The 21255-nt window shown below is 47.6% G+C and overlaps 1 protein-coding gene across 10 annotated transcripts in view; it reads left to right on the top strand.

The window, feature by feature from the left end:
- The window catches only part of Hlcs (holocarboxylase synthetase (biotin- [propriony-Coenzyme A-carboxylase (ATP-hydrolysing)] ligase)), a 185934-nt gene that overhangs the window by 31504 nt on the left and 133175 nt on the right, over positions 1-21255 (top strand). For all 10 annotated transcript variants that reach the window (NM_139145.5, XM_030248919.1, NM_001360045.1 and 7 more), the window contains 3 exons: positions 15038-15200; positions 15429-16360; positions 20962-21144. In NM_139145.5, the coding sequence (NP_631884.1) occupies positions 15149-15200; positions 15429-16360; positions 20962-21144 (1167 nt within the window). In that variant the 5' untranslated portion in view covers positions 15038-15148. The remainder of the gene's footprint in view (positions 1-15037; positions 15201-15428; positions 16361-20961; positions 21145-21255) is intronic.

Raw genomic sequence — 21255 nt, 5'->3', positions numbered from 1 at the left:
TGGGTCGTAAGCCGTGCAGTCCCTCTGCTGTGTCAGCCGTTCGTTCTAACCGCCCAGAGTTTGCCATGGCTCAGCAGATGGGAGGAAGGTGCCCGAAGCCAGTGTGCTGTTGCTCTGTTGTAATGATGTGGCGTGCATTCCTGCAGTCACCGTGGCTCAGCTTGGAAGCTGTGTTGTTATTTGTCTGCGTTTTTTACAAAGAGTATCCACGAGGCTGGAAAGAGTAGTTGGTTTAGGGATGACGTAATTTCACATCTAGATGTAGCATGATTTGTGTCCTTTTTCTGGTGCTGTGACCAACTATCTGGCGAGAAGGAATTTAAGGAAAGGGGTTGCTCTGATCACAGTGTGAGGACGCCGTCTGTCATGTCGGGGAGGGGTGACGCTGAAGGGTCCTGAGGCTGTGGCCTCAGGAGTGAAGCGGTTTGCTTACACTGAAGCAGACTGGGAGGCTGAGAGAGTGAAGAATGCTGATATAATCAGACCTTTGCTTCCTGTTCAGCCTGCGTCCCCAGCCCATGGCATAGAGCCCCTTGAGTTTAGCGTGGGAGTTCCCTCCTCAGTTGATAAGCCACGGGATGTGTTTCAGAGGTGCTCTTAAATTGGATCGAGTTGACCATGGAGATTGCCGATCACACTTGATCATCTGTGACCTCCTGTCTCTGGGCAGCTTTCTTGTTCTATCCTTATGTCCAGGTCAGCACGCACGCACGGGTCTCGTTTGTCTGTCCTTATGTCTCACAGGTTTATGATTCTGTATCATAAAGCAGGTATCAGTGGGCTGGAGAGGCGACTCAGAAGTTAAAGAGCACTGGCTACTCTTCTAGAGGACCCAGGTTCGATTCTCAGCACTTAACAGCCATCTGTAATTCCAGGCCCAGGATATCTGATGCCCTGTTTTGGCCTCTGAGGGCACCAGGCACGCAAGTGGCACACAAACATGCATGCAGGCAAAACTCCCATACACATGAAAGAAAAACTTCTAAAAAAAATAAAATATACGGAGTTTAATTCATGAGTATGTTCTACTGGTTTACGATGTGGCAGAATTGAATGCTCATTTTTTGTTGTCGTTGTTTGTTTTTGTTTTTTTCGAGACAGGGTTTCTCTGGCTGTCCTGGAACTCACTCTGTAGACCAGGCTGGCCTCAAACTCAGAAATCCGCCTGCCTCTGCCTCCCGAGTGCTGGGATTAAAGGTGTGTACCACCACTGCCCGGCTCAGAACTGAATATTCTTAAGTGTGTGACAAACACAAGCTGTGGTGACCCTCAGCCATAGATTATTTCATTGCTCTTTATAACTGTAATTTCTTTATGAATCATAGTGCATATGATATTGCAGAATATCTGATATGCAACCCCCAAAGGGGTCTTGACCCACAGGTTGAGAATCACTGCCTAGTCAAAAAGGCCACACCTACTTTAATTGGGAACTGGAACTCTGCCCTGGACTCTGGCAGGCATGTTCATTCACCTGATGAGAGAGGGGGGTGGGGCTAGTTAGGGGTTGGGGAGGCGGGGGTCTGAGACAAGACAAAGTGCCCAAGGACCTACCCATAGTCACCTACAGTTTGGTCCTAACTAACTTCTAAAATTCCCACGGCCTCTCAAAGTAGCGCCCGCCGCTGAGGACCAAGTGTTCAGTGAATGAGCCTGGTGAGGACATTTCATGCCTGACCCTAAATCAAACACTGTTCCCGACCCTGGGAGGCAGCAGAGGTAACAGCAGAGAATAACCCCTATGCACAGATGCCGACCGGTGCCATGTTACCCTCTTGTTATTAAACGCGTTCTCACGCCCGGCCAGGAAGAACACAACAGACCAGAATCTTCTGCGGCAAAACTTTATTGCTTACATCTTCAGGAGCAAGAGTGTAAGTAGCAAGAGAGCGAGAAAACGAAACCCCGTCCCTATTAAGGAGAATTCTCCTTCGCCTAGGACGTGTCACTCCCTGATTGGCTGCAGCCCATCGGCCGAGTTGACGTCACGGGGAAGGCAGAGCACATGGAGTGGAGAACCACCCTCGGCACATGCGCAGATTATTTGTTTACCACTTAGAACACAGCTGTCAGCGCCATCTTGTAACGGCGAATGTGGGCGCGGCTCCCAACATCTCCCCCTTTCCTTTTAATAAGAGCAAATAGGCCACCCATATTAATGAGAGTGGAGATAGAGGTCAAATCCCCAGTGTGTAGGTAAAGGAGCCATGTACAGGATTAGCTCTTAGGCTCACAGGCTTTTACCCAGAGCAACCCTGACCTGCTCCCGTGTCGTTTTGCCTGGGGGAAGGGAACTAGGACACTGAACCTTCATGAAAGATGACATGTCTCCCTAGAATAGGCTCATATATGCCGCAGAGCCTTTCCATTGCAGTGCTTAGCCGTGCAACTCTCTCGGGCTGCTGAAGCACACTCACTCTATCCCGTGCAATGAGTCTAGCCTCGTGAGATGTAAGAGCTGAGTGGCCAGCGACCTATTGCCTAAGCATAGATAACCATATATCAGGGGGAGCTCCATGTTCTAGTCCTGCAAGCGCCTGGGCAATAACCACCTTGTCTCTCCTAGTTTGGGCCTTAAGCTTACAGACCAATCAAAGAAGCAACACTAATCCACAGCAAAGTGTATCTCCAAATAATATTAATCCCACCCATTTTTTAAAGAAAGAAAATGCTGAGGAGATCCAATTGGGTAATCCTTTGGTCAGCGACAGGTCCAAGCGCGTGGAGTTGACCTGAAGTCTCAATTCCCGAAGGATCTGTTCAAATTCAGCCATCCAATTCTGTAACATATACTGAAAAAGACTTTTTGACAAATTAGCTGCCCTAGTAAATTTAACATACTGAATGGAAATAACACACAATCCCGGAAACTTTTGTTCACATCCCTGCTGAGTTATTTGTCATAATACATCTAGTTGTATCTGGACAAGATCTATGAGTTGATTAACCAGCATGAGACCTCTCTGTATCTTGACATTAGCTGAGGCCTGTTTATCTATGACTGTAGTCACTGAGGCTGACAAAGTGTTAATGGTGTCAGTCGTCTGGACCTGTCCAGACAGAGCCAAGGCTGTCTGAATCAAGGCCAAACCCAGTTCCTAGTTAGTGGTAAAAAAGCAGGAGAATACTTGAGCATTATACATCACCGTCATTGGGAGTGGAAATGTCGACATTATCCCCCAACGCTGCTCTCTCTTTATTATTGACGCCCTGGACATCACCAAGACGAGGGACATTAGTATTCCCTTGGTCAGTCTGGATTTTTCGGGTGAGTCTTTCTGGTATCCAAAATGGGTTGTCTTCATTCTGTGGGAAAACACAGATAGCTCCCCTGGATCTTATCAAAATAGGATCCGGGCCATACCATTTATTATCAAGGACATTTTTCCATTTAACCATCTCATTGGGCCTATCTGGCTCTGTACAATGACGTTCAGCCGCAGTATGGCCATGAGCATCAATATTTAAAAAATTGAGTGTAAAGAGTGCCAAAGACACAGACACTCTTGGTGCTCGGGGTAAAATCTCTTCAATTCCCCTCTTCTGTTTTATAAGATAGGTTTTGAGGGTGCGATGCGCACGCTCAACAATACCCTGTCCTTGAGGGTTGTATGGAAGTCCAGTCAGGTGGGTTACGTCCATCTGACGGCAGAACTGCTGAAATTTTTGAGACGTATAAGCTGGTCCATTATCAGTCTTAAGGAGTTTGGGTTTCCCCCAAGCACTCCATGCCTCAAGGCAATGTTGAATCACATGTGAGGCTTTTTCTCCGGTTAACAGAGAAGCAAACATGATGCCAGAACATGTGTCAATGGACACATGGAGATATTGAAGTTTTCCAAAGGAAGAAACATGTGTAACATCCATTTGCCAGACCTGTAGAGGTCGAATACCGCGTGGGTTAATTCCCACATGAGGAACTGGCAAGAACTCACAGCAGCTTTGACATTGAGTAACAATGTCACGGGCTTCTTTTCTTGTCAGGGAGAAACGACTGCGTAATGTTTCAGCCGTCACATGAAAATTGTTATGAAAATTTCTTGCAGCCTCTACCGGGGATGATAGGGCAGCAGCCACCACTTTAGTGGCCTTATCTGCCAAATCATTTCCCAGAGCCATGGGGCCAGGTAGGCCTGAATGGGCTCTAACATGAGTAATATAAACAGGAAATCTTCTAGATAACAAAACTAATTGTATTTGCTGAAAAATATTGGCAACTCTACTGGAAGGCTTAATCACTCCAGCCACTTCTAAAAGATTTACTGCATTAACCACATAACAGGAATCTGACACAATATTAAGGGGTTCTAAAAAGGTTTTTAAAACTTCTAAAACCACTAAACATTCTACCACTTGAGGTGAATTTTCATTATATTGTTTGGATACCACTTTACCATTAGCCACATAGGCACCTATGCCAGTTTTTGATCCATCAGTATATACCACAATCCCATTTTTAAGTGGGTTTCTTACTGTTATTTGTGGAAACACAACAGATTGATTTTGGGCAAACTGTAAGATTGGATGTTTTGGATAATGGTTATCTATTTTTCCTGAAAAGGAGGTAACTAAAACTGCCCAATCATTAGATGTGGCTGCCAAGGTTTGAACCTGTGCAGCGGTATAAGGTACAATTAAAAGATATGGACTTTGCCCAAAGTGGGTGATTGCTGCTTTTAGGCCTTTAAGGGCAAGCTGTGCAATTGCATCAGGATACCAATCTATTATTTTAGCTGGGGATACGTTTGGATGGATCCACAACAATGGCCCATTCTGCCACAAAACTGCAGTTGGCAATTGTGCTGTCTTAAAGACACACAAACTGAAAGGCTGCGAATCCTCAATACGTTGTAATTGTGCATTCTGTAAGGCTTTTTCCACCTTTTGTAAGGCCTGGTTAGCAGCTAGAGTAAGAGTCCTAGGGGAGGAGATATGAGGATCTCCTTCTAAAATACTAAACAAAGGCCTTAACTCAGCGGAAGGAATCTTTAAAAAAGGTCTGAGCCAATTAATATCTCCCAACAGCTTTTGAAAATCATTTAAGGTATGGAGGTGATCTCTTCTTATCTCTACCTTTTGGGGCACAATCTTATCTGGGGACACCACAGAGCCCAAGAATTGTCCTGTATCAGAAATTTGGACCTTTTCTGTGGCTATCTGTAAACCCCACTGACTTAAAGTTTTAAGTAGAAAAGGATATGCCTTTTGTAGCATGGTAAGGTCTTTATGGCACAGGAGGATGTCATCCATGTAAAGGAGCAAAATTAAAGAGGGGAATTGTTCCCTCACTGGCAAAAGAGCTTCTTGCACATAAAGTTGGCACATTGTAGGACTATTGGACATTCCCTGTGGTAAGACCTTCCATTGATACCTCTTATCAGGTTCCATGTGATTAATAGAGGGGATGGTAAAGGCAAATCTGGGCCTATCCCTTGGACACAAAGGTATAGAAAAGAAACAATCTTTAATATCTATAATAATTAAATTCCAGCCACGTGGTAAGGCGGAAAGTACAGGGAGACCCCTCTGTACTGGGCCAAATAAGTTCATTTGCTCATTAATGGCTCTGAGGTCATGGAGCAGTCTCCACTTTCCTGACTTTTTCTTAATTACAAAAATTGGAGTATTCCAAGGTGAGGTAGATGGCTCAATATGGCCTAGTTTTAATTGTTCCTCTACCAGTTGAATCACAGCTTCTAGTTTTTCAGAGGATAGGTGCCATTGAGGAACCCACACTGGGTCCCCTGTTTTCCATGGTATGGGTCGTGCTGCCCCAATGGCCACTAAGGAAAAACCCAGACCCTGTCTGTCTTGGTTTCCATTAGGTGAGATGGGCTCTATCCTTCCTTGTTCTTGATGTCCTAACCCTTTTCCTTCTTGATAACCCATCTTTGCCATGATATTTTTTGCTTTAGCTGAATACCCTCCTGATGGGGTGTTTTCATTGGACAAAATAAGGCCCAAATGCTGCATAATATCCCTTCCCCAGAGGTTAACCGGGAGTGGGAGCACATAAGGTATGAATTTCCCTTGCTGCCCTTCAGAGGATTCCCACGTCAAGGCAATGGAGCTTATAGTGGGACATGATTGATATCCTAGGCCCTGTAATGAATGAGATGACTCTGTGGTGGGCCATGCTTTGGGCCACCAATGTGTAGAAATTATACTTTTATCTGCTCCGGTATCAAGGATGCCTTCAAACTCTTTTCCATTAATCTTAAGGCGGAGCTTAGGTCTATCATTTAAAGATACAACCAAATAGGCAGAATCATTTCCTGAGGAGCCCATTTTCTTTATCTCAGGTCCTGCAGATTTTTCCCTGGTATTATCAGGGAGGAGCAGCAGCTGAGCTATCCTATCTCCTTTACTAATAGAAAAAACGCCTTTAGGGCTTGAGCACAGGACCTGTATTTCAGGGGAATGTTGACAATCCATAACTCCAGGGTGGACTACTAAGCCCTGTAAGGTGAGTGAACCCCGGCCGAGAATAAGGCCCATGGTTCCCGGGGGCAAGGATGGTATAGGCTCCACTGGCACCGGCTGAATACTCATTTGAGGCATTAATAGGAAGTCGGAGGCGGCACGCAGGTCCACCCTGGTGGGTCTTCCTGGGTCGCCTCTCTGACTGCTTCCTGGGTCCTGACAAACCGGTTCCCATATCTTTGAGGGCCCTGGGACCGAGGGCCCGATGACCCGTTTTTTGGCACATAAGCTGATTGACTATCAGGTGGGGGAAGGACTCTGCCCTTTATATCCCTCACAGAGCGACACTGGTCAGCTCTATGATAACCCTTGCCACACTTAGAGCAAAGAGTGAGAGTCCCTCCCTGTTTATCTGGAGCTCTGCAATCTTTCTTAAAATGCCCAGGCTTTCCGCAGTTAAAACATGTCCTCTGATTATTTCTGCCCATGGAGCGGTTCTGAGATTGGAGGATGGCGGCCGCTAAGCCTGCATTGGTGAGAGGTCCCCCAAGCTCTCGACAGACCCTGAGCCAGTCTTGTAAGCCTTTGTTCTTTCTTGGGGCTATGGCCGCTCGGCACTCCTTTGTGGCTTGCTCATAGATTAGCTGTTCTATCAGAGGCGCAGCTTGCTCTGACTCTCCAAAAATACGCTCTGCTGCCTCTGTCATTCTGGCCACAAAATCTGAGAAGGATTCCTGAGGTCCCTGGATTATCTTTGTTAACTGCCCAGTGGTTTCACCTGCTCGAGAGAGCGCCTTCCAGGCCCTAATAGCCGTGGAAGAAATCTGGGCATAAGCTCCCCAATGGTAGTTTGTTTGATCAGCAGAATAAGCTCCCTGACCCGTTAACAAGTCAAAAGTCCAATCTCTCTGCTCTGGAGTCAAAGCAGCTGCGTTTGCTCGGGCCTGCGCTTGTGCAGCTTCGTGCCAAAGCGCTCTCCATTCCATATATTTGCCCATACTAGGGAGAGCGGCTTTTACAACCGTTTGCCAGTCAGCAGGAGTTAGTGCCATGCCGGCGAGCCTGTCTAACTGCACCAAGGTAAAATTAGCATTGGTTCCGTATTTACGGACCGACTCGGCGAGTTCTTTAATTTGTAAGTATTCTACCGGAGCGTGGACACGCCCACCCTCGGCTCCTTCAAAGACCGGAAATGCCTGTTGTATTTTCCTTTGTTCCTCTCTGGGAATGAATGAGTCTGCGCACTGCCTCTCTGCGCAGGGCTGACGCACTACGCAGGGCGGGGACTCCGCATAGGGCGGACCTTGAAGCCGACTGCCCTGAGGCCAATCAGCAAACTGGCCTTCGCCAGCCGCTTTTGGCTTCCTTAACTGATTAGCTAGCACTTTACCTGGCTGGTACCCTTTTTTCTCATAATGAGCTGCTTCTTCCTCCCAGTCTGTTTCTTCAGAGGAGAATTCTTCATCTGCTTCAGAGCTACTAAGAGCTGGCTCCCCGAGCTCATCTAGTGACGAGTATCTCCTAGAGACCTCCGCTAATCGATCTTTTTTCTTTTCTTTTTTCTTTTCCTTCCTTCTATTCTCTCCCCAGGTATTCTTACCTGACCTAAACTTTTCCTCGGGTTCAAGACCCTTGGAAAGGCCTGTATACTTATTTTGTGTACCATATTTTCTCTTTGCTCCTACTCTCTCTCCCCGCTTTACTTCTGATAGCTTGTCCTGAATTTCATCTAGAATCCGCCCTATCTTAACCACTTGATAACATGTGAAAAGGAACAAAAGGGCTTCTAACACTAGAAAAAATTCAAGGCCAAACATATTCCACTTTACTTCTGATAGACTGTCTTGAATTTCCTTAGAAAGTTCAAGGCCAGGCTTACCTCGTAAAGCTATACTTACGGATACTCTCGTTCCCCAGCTGAAAAGTTCTGAATTCATACAGTTGAATCCTTCTTAACAGTCTGCTTTACGGGAACCTTTATTACCGCGACCCGCAGTTCTGGTTCTGGAATGAGGGATCTTCCTTGCGCCAGTCCCGAGTTTTTTTCTCGTCCCGGAATTCGGCACCAATTGTTATTAAACGCGTTCTCACGCCCGGCCAGGAAGAACACAACAGACCAGAATCTTCTGCGGCAAAACTTTATTGCTTACATCTTCAGGAGCAAGAGTGTAAGTAGCAAGAGAGCGAGAAAACGAAACCCCGTCCCTATTAAGGAGAATTCTCCTTCGCCTAGGACGTGTCACTCCCTGATTGGCTGCAGCCCATCGGCCGAGTTGACGTCACGGGGAAGGCAGAGCACATGGAGTGGAGAACCACCCTCGGCACATGCGCAGATTATTTGTTTACCACTTAGAACACAGCTGTCAGCGCCATCTTGTAACGGCGAATGTGGGCGCGGCTCCCAACACCCTCTTCCATCCCCCACCTTTTGTTTTGTTCTTTCTGTTTGTGTGATGGAGACACGATCTTCTATATAGCTGAGGTGGGCCTCACACTCATGGCAGTCCTCCTGCCTCAGCTTTGGCTTCTGGATTACAGGTGTGTATCCCTATGTCCAGCTTTTACGTTTTGAGACAAGCTCTCACTACACAGCCTAGGCTGGCCTCGAACTAGCACTTCTTCTCCTCCTTCCCATGTGTTGTGAAGGTTGTTCCATGCCTTCACCACCATGCCCCGCTTACTAGAACTTTTAGCAACCTATTGAGCGTGCCTTTCAGTTGATCAGGAAGCAGACACATAGCCTATAACGAACATTAGCGTAGTGTCAACGTGGGCACCTGAACAGCCTGCAGCTTCTGAAAAGTGTACCTGGCTTCTCACTCTCTGCTTCTTGGACTGGAGTTTTAATTCAGATACCGCGGATGACCCTTGCATGTTGTCAGAAGCTGTGACACAGAGCTTCAGTGCCGGGACAGATTCTGCCCGTGGCGTGTGAGAGGAAATTCAGAAATTCCGTGCTCAGGGGCAGCTTCGTCTGCTTTGATCTTTGGCATCAGCCTCTTGCATGGCTTCCCCTTTCTTCTCTACTCTTTTGTCTCCATCTCCCAGTGCACATCTGAAGCGTCCTGTTTGCCTTTACCGGCTGGAAGGTGACCCCACCCCTGTGGGGTGTCAGTGGATACTCCGGTATTCACTTTGATCGGAGCCCCTGCACTGCTTGGAGGAGTTTCCACGGTCCGAGGCTCCCGGACCTCGTTCTTAGAGAAAGGAAGTGCACTTAGGTGAGAAACTCGATCAGGGGTGTGTCTGTGTTGTTCCGTGGCCTTTTCCTGTCCTCGAACTTCCTTTGTTTCTTCAATGGTGTGTGGGGATTTAACCATTGGCTCCTCTGCCCTGGAGCAGGTGCTGTGTGCAGCCGTGGCCTCTCTCAGGAGCCAGGCCTACTTTGCTCTGCTCCTTTGCTTGGCTCCACTTACCTTCATCTGGAAAGCCCACCCCTGCATTAGTATCTCCTCTGAGCACAGCCCTGTCCCATTGCTGTGCACGTGCACGGCCCCAGCACACTGTCTGTTACACGCTTCAGCTGGCTGCCCGGCGTTCAAGTCAGCAGGGTTTTACATATTTTTATTTATTTATTTCTTCTTTCTCTCTCTCCTGTTTGTGTGTCTGCATGCACACACACTCACAAGAGCAGTTTTTGAAAACAAGGTCTCCCTCTGTAGCCCAAGAAAGCCTTGAACACAGGGCAATCCCCTGCCTCAGAGTGCCGAGTATTGGGATTTCAGACGTGAGCCATTGTGTCCAACTAAGACGTCAGTTTTGAAGCATGGAACTGAACACTGCTCAGCTTGACCGGAGGGCACTGTGCATGGGCTCCATGTGTGATGAGGTCGGGGGAGGCTCTGAGTTTGCCTAGAAGAAGATCCTTCGGTTTCTCTTTCTGTGTGTGTTCTGTCAGTTTCTGACCACAGGGTCCTGTATTTATCACTGTTCCTCCTCAAAGGTTTATTTATTTATATGCGCACACTGTAGCTGTCTTCAGACACACCGGAAGAGGGCATCAGATCTCATCACAGATGGTTGTGAGCCACCATGTGGTTGCTGGGAATTGAACTCAGGACCTCTGGAAGAGCAGTCAGTGCTTTTAACTGCTGAGCCATCTCTCAGCCCCGACTCCTTACTTTATGTACCTGATATGTTTTGTAAAACCGTTGGCATAATGTGGCTGGAGAGGGTGCCTTAGTGGGTCCATGCTGAGGCAGCCCTTCCTGAGGTACCCCACACAGGTCTAGGATAAAATGAAGTTTATTTTGGGGCGTGAGAAGCAGGGGGAGAAGGGAGTGTGGGAAAGAAAGGGACAGGGAGGGACGGAAAGAGAAAGGAGAGTGAAGAAGGGAACAGGCCAGCTGGGATCCTGTGGAGAGGGCCGTGGAGAGGACAGGAGAGAGAGAGAGTCCAGAGAGAGGGAAAGGGGTCAGAGAGAGAGGCCAGGGAGGCCAAGCAATCCTTTTATAGCAAGCCAGGCTTGTACCTGGCTGTTGCTAAGTAACTGTTGGGCCGCACCTAGAAGAAATGCTAACACCACCTCTGTGTTTTGTGCGTGAGAAATTGCTCTGAGGACGAGACATTTTGGGATAATCACCTGGCTCTTTAAGGAGCCTCCGATTTAAATCTTCCATGGAGCCGATCTTGTCAGTTCAAGACCAGTGAAGCTCAGATCAGTCAGCCCCAGGGTTCAAGTGCAGTCTCTTGCTGACTGACGAGGTTGTCTTAGAAGAGTGTGGAGACTAGCCAACGGCTTCGTTCTTCATGGGAAGATTGGAGTCGGGGATTGCAGAGATGGCTCCGTGGTTAAAAGCTCTTGGTGCTCCAGCACAGGGTGGAAGTTGGGCTCACAGCACCTAAGTAGGGCAGCGTACAACCACTTGTAACTTCAGCTCCAGGGAGCTCTGATACTCTCTTCTGCTCTCTGCAGGCAGCAGTGCACATACACATATACACACACAGATCTTTTGAAAAGTTGCTAGGCAATTTACATGTTGTAAGACTCATCCTTCTACTGTGTACAAGCCAGTTAAACAGTTTCTGGTGCATGCCCAGCATTTTACAGTTATCAATCCTCCCCTCAGAAACTGTCTTCCCTTCAGCTGTCACAATTGTTCCCATCACTAGTCTATGTTCTGCTTGTGGATCTATCTACTTTAGATATGCTGCATACATATACATACATATCATACATACATATAGTACATACATACAGATCATACATGCATATCATACATGCATACATATACATACAGATCATACCTACCACCATATCATACCATACATATATACATATATATACACATATATATCATAGATATATATGTATCATACATACATGCATACATATAATACATGCATGCATACACACAATACACACATATCACACATACATAACATATACACATGAATATATATACCTATATATACATACATATCATAGATACATATGTATCATACAAACATACAATACATACATATCATACATACATATGCATAATACACACATACATACCATACACACATACATATACATACATATAGATACATACACATACATATCATACATACATATAGTACATACATACATATCATACATACATATCATACATGCATACATATACATACATATCATACCTACCATCATATCATACCATACATACATATATATATACATATACATACATATCATAGATATATGTATCATACATACATGCATACATATAATACATGCATGCATACATACAATACATACATATCACACATACATACCATATACACATGAATATATATCTATATATACATACATATCATAGATACATATGTATCATTCATGCATACATACATACAATACATACATATCATACATACATATACACAATACATACATACATACTATACACACATACATATACATACATATCATATATATATACACATACATATCATACATATATGCATATACATTCATACATATCATAATCCATCCATACCATAATCCATATCATACATACATGTACACATATACATATCATAATACATATATACACATATAATAATACGTAGCATTCATATATCATACATACATACATACATACATATCATACATACATAGGATCATATATGCCCTTTACTTATTGGCATCTGTTCTGGCAAGCTTTATGTCATCTTGACACAGGCTTAGAGCCATCTGAGAGGAGGGAACCTGAACTGAGATAATGCCTCCATACTGCTGACCTGCAGTGCATATTCTTAATCAGTGATCGATGTGGAAGACCCAGCTCATTGTGGGTGGGGCCGCCGTGTGCGGTTGGTCCTGGGTTCTGTAAAAAGTGGGCTAAGGAGGCCATGGGAGCAAGCCAGTAAGCAGCACCCCTCCATGGCCTCTGCATCAGCTCCTGCCTCCAGGTTCCTGCCCAGACTTTCTTTGATGATGAGCTGTGATACGGAAGAGTAAGCCAAATAAACCTTCTCCCCGCCCCCTTGCTTTTGGTCATGGTGTTTCACCACAGCAATAGAACCTGACTGAGACTGGATCTTTTAGGCTCTCCATGGTTTGCCTGAGATTGTGTGGTGTTAGTACTTTAGCGTCTGCTTAGTTGTCCATTTATGGATGTGCATGTGCATACTTCAGACAGTCACCTATTACAGGGTTAGTAGGATTGTGTTTGGTTTGGGGATTATGCACAGGGCTGTGGGCATTTATGCACTCTGTGTTTGCGAGTGTGTGTGTGTCTGTGTGTGTGTGTGAGAGAGAGAGAGAGAGAGAGAGAGAGAGAGAGAGAGACATACTCAGATGGAATTGCTCGGTCATGTGCTAACCCAGCGTCTAACATCTGAAGAACCCTGAGATGATTCTTGAAGATGCTGAGCTATTTGCATCTCAGCCAGCAATGCATTCAAAGTCCGATTTCTCTTTTACAGTTTTACTTCATTACACTTATTGTTTGTGTACCTGTGTGTGAGCACGCACACGCATAGACTTTGGAGCACACGTGGAGGCCAGTGGACCACACTCACAGAGTCGGTTCTCTCCCTCCAACGTGTGGGTCCTGGGGGTGGAACTTAGGCCATCGGGCTTGGTGGACTTATTTGTAGCATCTTAGTATCATGCTCATGGTTGCAACAGCTGCCACTCACTGGAGACTCTTTTGGTAAAGGCTTGTTATTTATTTATTTATACTTATTTACGTATATGTGTGTCAGACCGGAAGAGGGAGATGAGTCCTCAGAAACAGCAGGATGTGCTCATAGGGGCCGAGCATCTCTCCAGCCCCCTGTGGCATTCCAGGCTCTCTTTGATCTCATTGCCACACAGATCTGAGGTGAGGTGACAGTGATGCTGTCATCTTCCCTGCTTTACAAAGAGGGTTGTGGTGCAGATGCTTGCGCAGCGCGGGAAGTGGAGTCTGAGTCCAGACTCTGCAGCCAGGCTCCCCTGGGAATCTTCGGAGATTGTGTGTGAGACGTTTCCATACAAAACTGGAAGGCTTTTCTCTCTGCGTGTCTCTCGCCCTCTAGTGGTGGGCTTGTGAACTGTCTGTGGTGTCTTCCCGTGGTAACCGGTGCCTGTTGGAAGGTTAGGATTCTGGGAATGGAGATCTGATGTGCCATCAGGTAGATCTTTGCAGCTGGCCCCCCACTTCTTGAAAATAGCTGGGGGTCAGGTTTCCTTTTACATTATTGGATTTTCTGGACTCTCAGGAGGGTCCTGTGCCTGTCACAAAAGGAACGTTGGGTTTACCCATGTCTGAAGAATGTCCCCGGTATCTTCCTTGTCTAAAGCAGCTGAGGCTTTGCTTACCTTCATTTATTTCTAAATTACATTTACTTTTATTTTAATATTATTTTTTAAATTGAATTTTATGGGGCTGTAGAGATGGCGCAGAGGTTAAGAGCACTGACTGCTCTTCAAGAGGTCCTGAGTTCAAATCCCAGGAATCACATGGTGGCTCACAACCATCTGTAATGAGATCGGATGCCCTCTTCTGGTGTGTCTGAAGATAGCTACAGTGTACTTACATATAATAAATAAATAAATAAATAAATCTTTTTTAAAAAATTAAATTTTATGTGCACGTGGCACCAGAAGAGGGCATTCGATCCCCTGGAACTGGAATTATAGATGATTGTCAGTCACCATGTGGGTGCAGGGATTTGAACTCAGGACCTGACCTGAACTCAGGTCCCCTGGAAAAACAGCAAGTGTACTTAGCCATGGAACCATCTCTCTTGCTCTCTGTTCTGATTTTTGAGGAAGGGTCTCACTACGTGGCTTATGTTGGCTTTGAAGTTGAGAGCCTCAGGCCTTAGCCTAATTGGTGCTGCTGGTGCGAGAGGCATCCGCCCCACAGCAGGCTCACATCAAATGGCAGAGTTCTGGTTAGTGCTCTGTAACCAATCACTCTTATCAGGTCAGCATAGAATGTCTGAGCCCAAACATCCTTGCTCCCAATCAAAGGCAACGTCTCGTAACCTGCCAGATAAGTCTGTCTGTCTGTCTGTCTGTCTGTCTGACTGTCTGACTGTAATCTGGTGTTGAGGAGGCCGAGGGTGAAGTGTTGTGTCTGGTCATTCTAGATGTGAGAGGTCCCAGCTTCCCCCTCTCCCTGTCTTTCACCTTCCTCAGGTTGTAAAATGGTCTGACTGCTGTCTGCCGTTAGCCTGCCGACCCGGGGACCCCTACCAGTTAATTGCTAAGGCAAGCGTGGACAACTTCAGCAAGCTTGGGGTGGCCTTCATGGAGGACAGGCTCCAGATGGACAACGGCCTGATAGCCCAGAAGATCGTTTGTAAGTAACTTCAGAAGGCGTCTCCGTGCTCAGGGATGTCACCAGGGTCCCTCACAGGGCTGTTGTAACTTCCCAAAGCCATGACTTAGGGGACTATTTACTTTCAGTTTCAGCCAACAGGCTTGATCGCACCGCAGAAGTGTGCAGTCAACAGGTGCGGGGTTGGGGTGGACAGGAAGTGCGTTCTAATCTGCTGGCTGACGATCTCTTCTCCCATTCACACTTTAGCAGTCCACTTAAAGGACCCTGCTCTGAAGGAACTCGGCAAAGCCTCCGACAAGCAAGTGCAGGGCCCGCCCCCGGGCCCAGAAGCTTCCCCCGAGGCCCAGCCTGCACAAGGTGTCATGGAGCATGCTGGCCAAGGTGATTGCAAGGCCGCCGGTGAAGGCCCTTCCCCACGGAGGAGGGGCTGTGCCCCTGAAAGTGAGCCTGCTGCAGATGGGGACCCAGGGCTGAGCTCCCCGGAGCTCTGTCAGCTCCACCTGTCCATCTGTCACGAGTGTCTGGAGCTCGAGAACAGTACCATTGACTCGGTGAGGTCTGCGTCTGCGGAGAACATTCCAGACCTTCCCTGTGATCACAGCGGCGTGGAGGGTGCTGCGGGCGAACTCTGCCCCGAACGGAAAGGGAAGAGAGTCAACATTTCGGGAAAGGCGCCCAATATCTTGCTGTATGTGGGCTCTGGTTCCGAGGAAGCCCTGGGCCGGCTCCAGCAGGTGCGATCTGTCCTGACTGACTGTGTGGACACGGACAGCTACACTCTCTACCACCTGCTGGAAGACAGCGCTCTGAGGGACCCGTGGTCTGACAACTGCCTCCTGCTAGTTATTGCCAGCAGGGACCCCATCCCCAAAGACATACAGCACAAGTTCATGGCCTATCTTTCTCAGGGAGGGAAGGTGCTGGGCCTGTCTTCCCCCTTCACGTTGGGTGGCTTTCGGGTGACCAGGAGAGATGTGCTACGGAACACAGTCCAGAACTTGGTTTTCTCTAAGGCTGATGGGACTGAGGTACGGCTCAGTGTCCTGAGCAGCGGCTACGTTTATGAAGAAGGCCCGAGCTTGGGCAGGCTCCAGGGCCACCTGGAGAATGAGGACAAGGATAAAATGATTGTGCACGTGCCTTTTGGAACCCTCGGAGGGGAAGCCGTTCTCTGCCAGGTACTGGGGGTGGTGTTGGTATAGTGCTTTTGGGTGTATTTGGGACAGAGCATGCCCTTTAAGGCTTGAGAGGACCCAGGAGGGGCAGGGTCAGTAACAGAGCAGCAAAGTGTTTGCCTTTCAAGCATGAGGGCCTGAGTGTGACTTCCTGGAACCCATGTGAAAATCGGGCATGGTGGTGTGTGTTTGTAATCCCAGAGCTGGGGAAGTGGAGACAGCTGGGTTCCCTGGGGCCTGCTGGACAACCAGTGTACCTTACTTGGACAGTTCCAGGCTACTGGGAGGCTCTGTCTCAAAAACCAAGGTGGGCAGCACCGAAAAAATGCAGCTGAGACTATCCTTGTCTTCTATCCATAAGCTTCTGTGTTCTTGTATGTGTGCACATGCACATACACACACGCACAGACACACATACACAGACACACATACACACACCACACACAGACACACATACACAGACACACATACACACACCACACACAGACACACATACACACACACACATACACACACCACACACAGACACACATACACAGACACACATACACACACCACACACAGACACACACACACAGACACACATACACAGACACACATACACACAGACACACAGATACACAGACAGACACACATACACACACACACATACATACACACCACACACACATACACACACAGACGCACATACACAGACACACATACACACACCACACACAGACACACACACATACACACACACACATACATACACACCACACACACATACACACACAGACGCACATACACATAGACACAGACACACAGACACACACATAGAATCACACACACACAGAGACATACAGAAACACACACACAGGCATATACACACACAGACAGACAGACAGACAGACAGACACACACACACACACACACACACACACACACAAGCTTTTAAGTGCCAATGGTTAGTTGTACTCTTGGCTAAGTGTCTGCTGTTGGTCTGTGCAGGGCGAGGTCAGGGGCTTTTATGAATACTTGCTGGTCAAACTGCATGTGATTAAGGAGCCAAGGCAGTGGCAAGGTTAGCTAAACCATCAGGTTAACCAAGGATTAGCCAGAAAACTCTCTCTCATTTTAATCATTATTAGTATCACTCTTCCTAAAGATATGTTACTTTATTTTCTTGCCTCAAAGCACACACTGGTTAATATCATCAAGCCCTTGTTTAAAGCAAGAAGCTCAAAGGCAGAAGGTAGCAGTTAGAAACTAGCTGCTGTCTCCTTTAGCGACGATCTTGGTCATGTATGCATGCAGCATTGGGCAGATCTTCACAGCCTCTGCTCTCCTCCTACGATCTGTTATGTTTAAAACCTAAGTGCTTAGGACTAGAGAGCTGGATCAGCAGTTAAGCACGCTGACTGCTCTAGGACCTGGGTTGATTCCCATCACTGACAAGGTGACTCACAACTCTCTGTGATTCCATTCACAGGGGATCAGCCTGGGTCTTCTGGTGTCCACAGGCACTGCATGCACACACATATGTACAGGCACACAAATACTCACACAGACATAATAAATTCTCTCTCTCTGCACGCATCATGGTTCTCGTGTGAGGCCAGAGGCCAGCTATACACGTGGTCCTTGTTTGGCAGAGTCTGGCTCACTCCTGCCTGTGCTAGGCTACCTGGGAGCTTCTGGGGAGTCTCCTGCCTCCACCTCCCATCACTGTAGGTATGCTGGGGTTACAGATGCGTGCTGCTGAGTCTGTCTTTTGTGGGCTCTGGGAATTTGGTCTGCACACTTACGCAGCCAGCACTCACCTCGAGCTCTCTCCCACTCTTGCTTCTTTGTTCTAAAGTCCATTATTTGTTAAGATGATGCTCGAAATGCAGAAATCTGGACAGTGGGACAGATGTTCACCCACGGAACCAGCAGGTTTCCTGTGAGGCTGCGGACCACATGGGTTAGTTTCAGGGGTGCTCAATAAACGCTCCTCTTATCTTTCCCTCTGCAAATACAGTCACTATAGCAACCATGCATTCTCAAAAAAAATTCTCTTGAAAACCCTACTTCCTGGAGCCGTGTTTCAGTTTTGAAGAGCTTTTTTTTCTTTTTTTCCCCCCTCACTTCTGTGCACAGACTTGTGCTAGAAAATTGATTCGGCATGTCACAACCCATTTCTCTGAGTTCCACAGCACATCTGCCTGTTGCGCCGTTCAAATTGACCCCAATACTACCATAAAATTTGATACTTCAGTATATTGCCCTAGGAAGAAAAAAGGCAATATGACGCAGACTCACAAATCAGAGTCCGGGGATTAGAGTGTCATTTTTGGTTCTAAATGACTTCCAGTCTCCTGTGTGGCAGGGTCACTGTTTGCTCCTCTGCTGCTGTCCTACCTCACTGAAATCGACCAATAAATATTATTACTGGCTGCTTAGCTTCCTCTGCTCAATTTCGTAGCCTTCATCTTTGTAATAAATCTAGTAATGATGTAACCCAGTAGGAGAAGGCAGAATACAAACTGCCCGCTAGGCGCGGGCACCCCAGCTCACTTGCCTTTGCATTCATAGGAACAAGAAAAGATTTCCTAGTGATGCACAAGCCACTGATGTGTGGGCTGCAGTTACTGGGGACATGTAAAGCTGAGAATGAAGGCTGCCATTTGGCTATCAAATGGATCTGGATTCTGGTATAAAGTCGCCTAAATACAGCTTGAGAATGAATCTGAGATTTCATTTGCTCTTCCAGCTTAGTTCAGGGAAGATGATTCACAGCAGAGTTTCTCAGCTTTTGACATTTTGGGCCAGATGAGTCTTTGTGGGGAGGCGTGGTCCTATAAACTCTAGACATTTATCAGCATTTCTGGTCTCTGCCCAGTGGATGCGGCCACCCCTCTCTGTGTTTGTTGCTAGAGACATTGTTTCTTCTGTCCTTCAGACCAGTCGAGGAGCCGTATGCTTCGATGACGCCAGGTCATAGATCTAGGACCGGCATCCCCGTTGCATTAAAGCAAACAGCTGTGAGACTCGTGTCAGGATTACAGAAGAGCAGGAGGCAGAGCCACAGGCCCAGCGTCCGATGCGTTCTGTCTGTCATTAACTGACGGGGCAGCACCAGGATCTCGCACATGCTAAGCACACACTGCCCTCTGAGGCCCCTCCACAGCCCAGCAGCTACAGCATCTCTCCAGCTTTCCCGGTGGTGTCCGTGGGCCGGGAGGCCTGCTGATGAAAGCCTTTCCCCGGTGCATCTTTCTCATGTGCAGATCACTTCAGCACACTTCACTGGGCATGCACTTGTGTGTATGCCATCCAGGACGGCCACACGCTTTCAGCAGTGCGCCTCCCTGTCTCCCTGAACTCCTGCAGGAGCACAACTTTCACTCTTTTTCTTTGTTGGATTTTTTTTTTTTTTTTGGACAGGGTTTCTCTGTGTAGCCCTGGCTGCCCTGGAACTCACTCTGTAGACCAGGCTGGTCTCGAACTCAGAGATCCACCTGCCTCTGCCTCCCTAGTGCTGGGATTAAAGGCGTGTGCCATGCGCCCCCCCCAAAGTTTTGCTCGTCTTATTGTGCCACCGGCATAGGTTATCCTCCAGGGCAAGCATGTGCTTAGATGGGTGATGCCCTTGCAGGCACCCCTTTCTTTTCTAACCCCTCGAGGACTGTCTGGGGAACAGGTCCACCTGCTGTCCACTGACAACCTGACCGCTGCTTGCCACCTTATTCAGATTGGCCCCCAAGTTCAACATTGGCCCCATTATGGACAATGTTTGGAGGTTACACTCACCTTGGTTACAGCCTAGGTGAGAAGTGAGTGGCTGAATGAACCCGAGGTTGGCACCGTGCTTCCTTAGCCTCCCGAGGTCCCTTCCGCTTGGGAAATCAGTACACAAAGCCAAAGTCAAACGAAGCGCGGGCGCTTTGCTGTCACTGCAGGTAAAAATCTGCTCCCCTGGCAGCTGGGAGTTGCTCCGTCCTGACAGGGATGCTGAGGGAGATACTTGTGTGTTTATAACCTTCGTGTGGTCTCTACCATGCATCCTAAATATCGGTTTAACTCCTGGCTTCGTGTAGGAAGCCCCAAATTTTAGAATCCAGACAGATGCAGGGGGTGTCAAGGAAAGCCCTTCTGTTGTCCAGGAAGTCCACTCTATCCACCTCCCATCCCGCAGACAGTCTCCAAATGATGACTACGCTACTCTGTTATTCTGATTGTGAGGCAGAATAGAAGTCCCTAGCCTGACCCATCGTGCCTCCATAGGTTCTGTAGTGTGTTCTGCTGGATCCCCAGCAAAATCTTGTTCCCAAATACTTTAGTCCAGCTTTGGTGACTTCCCCAAGAACGTGTAGCAGGACTGTTGATGGCAAGAGCCATGACCTGGAAAGAGGATGGTGGCCATCCAGGGTTGGGCTCTACCATGACCTTTGAGCTGGGAGGACATTGTTTTAAGTGGCCCGTTCCAGTCCCCATCCTGATGTTTCTCGACATCACTTTGTGGATGGTCAGGCTCCGGGCATAAGAAGAAAAGTCACGTTCAGATCTCCATCAAACCTAGCGTGGAAGCTGCTTCTCTGAAGCAGGCGCCCACCGTTCACCTGCTGCTCTCTTCCCCTCAGGTGCACCTGGAGCTCCCGCCCGGCGCCTCCCTGGTGCAGACTGCAGACGACTTTAACGTGCTCAAATCCAGCAATGTGAGAAGACACGAGGTCCTTAAGGAGATCCTGACTGCCCTCGGTCTGAGCTGTGACGCACCACAGGTTCCTGCCTTAACGCCCCTGTACTTACTGCTGGCCGCTGAGGTGAGCGGGCTCAGCCGTGGGTGCCTCAAAACCACAGCTCCTTAACTTGTCTGTCACGACCATGTTCAGCCTCGATTTCTATTTTGATTTTGGGTTTGGGTTTGGAAACTG

This window comes from Mus musculus, chromosome 16, assembly GCF_000001635.26.
Source record: "Mus musculus strain C57BL/6J chromosome 16, GRCm38.p6 C57BL/6J".
In the NCBI taxonomy this organism is placed as follows: Eukaryota; Metazoa; Chordata; class Mammalia; order Rodentia; family Muridae; genus Mus; species Mus musculus.
This window is presented reverse-complemented; position numbering and strand designations above follow the sequence as displayed.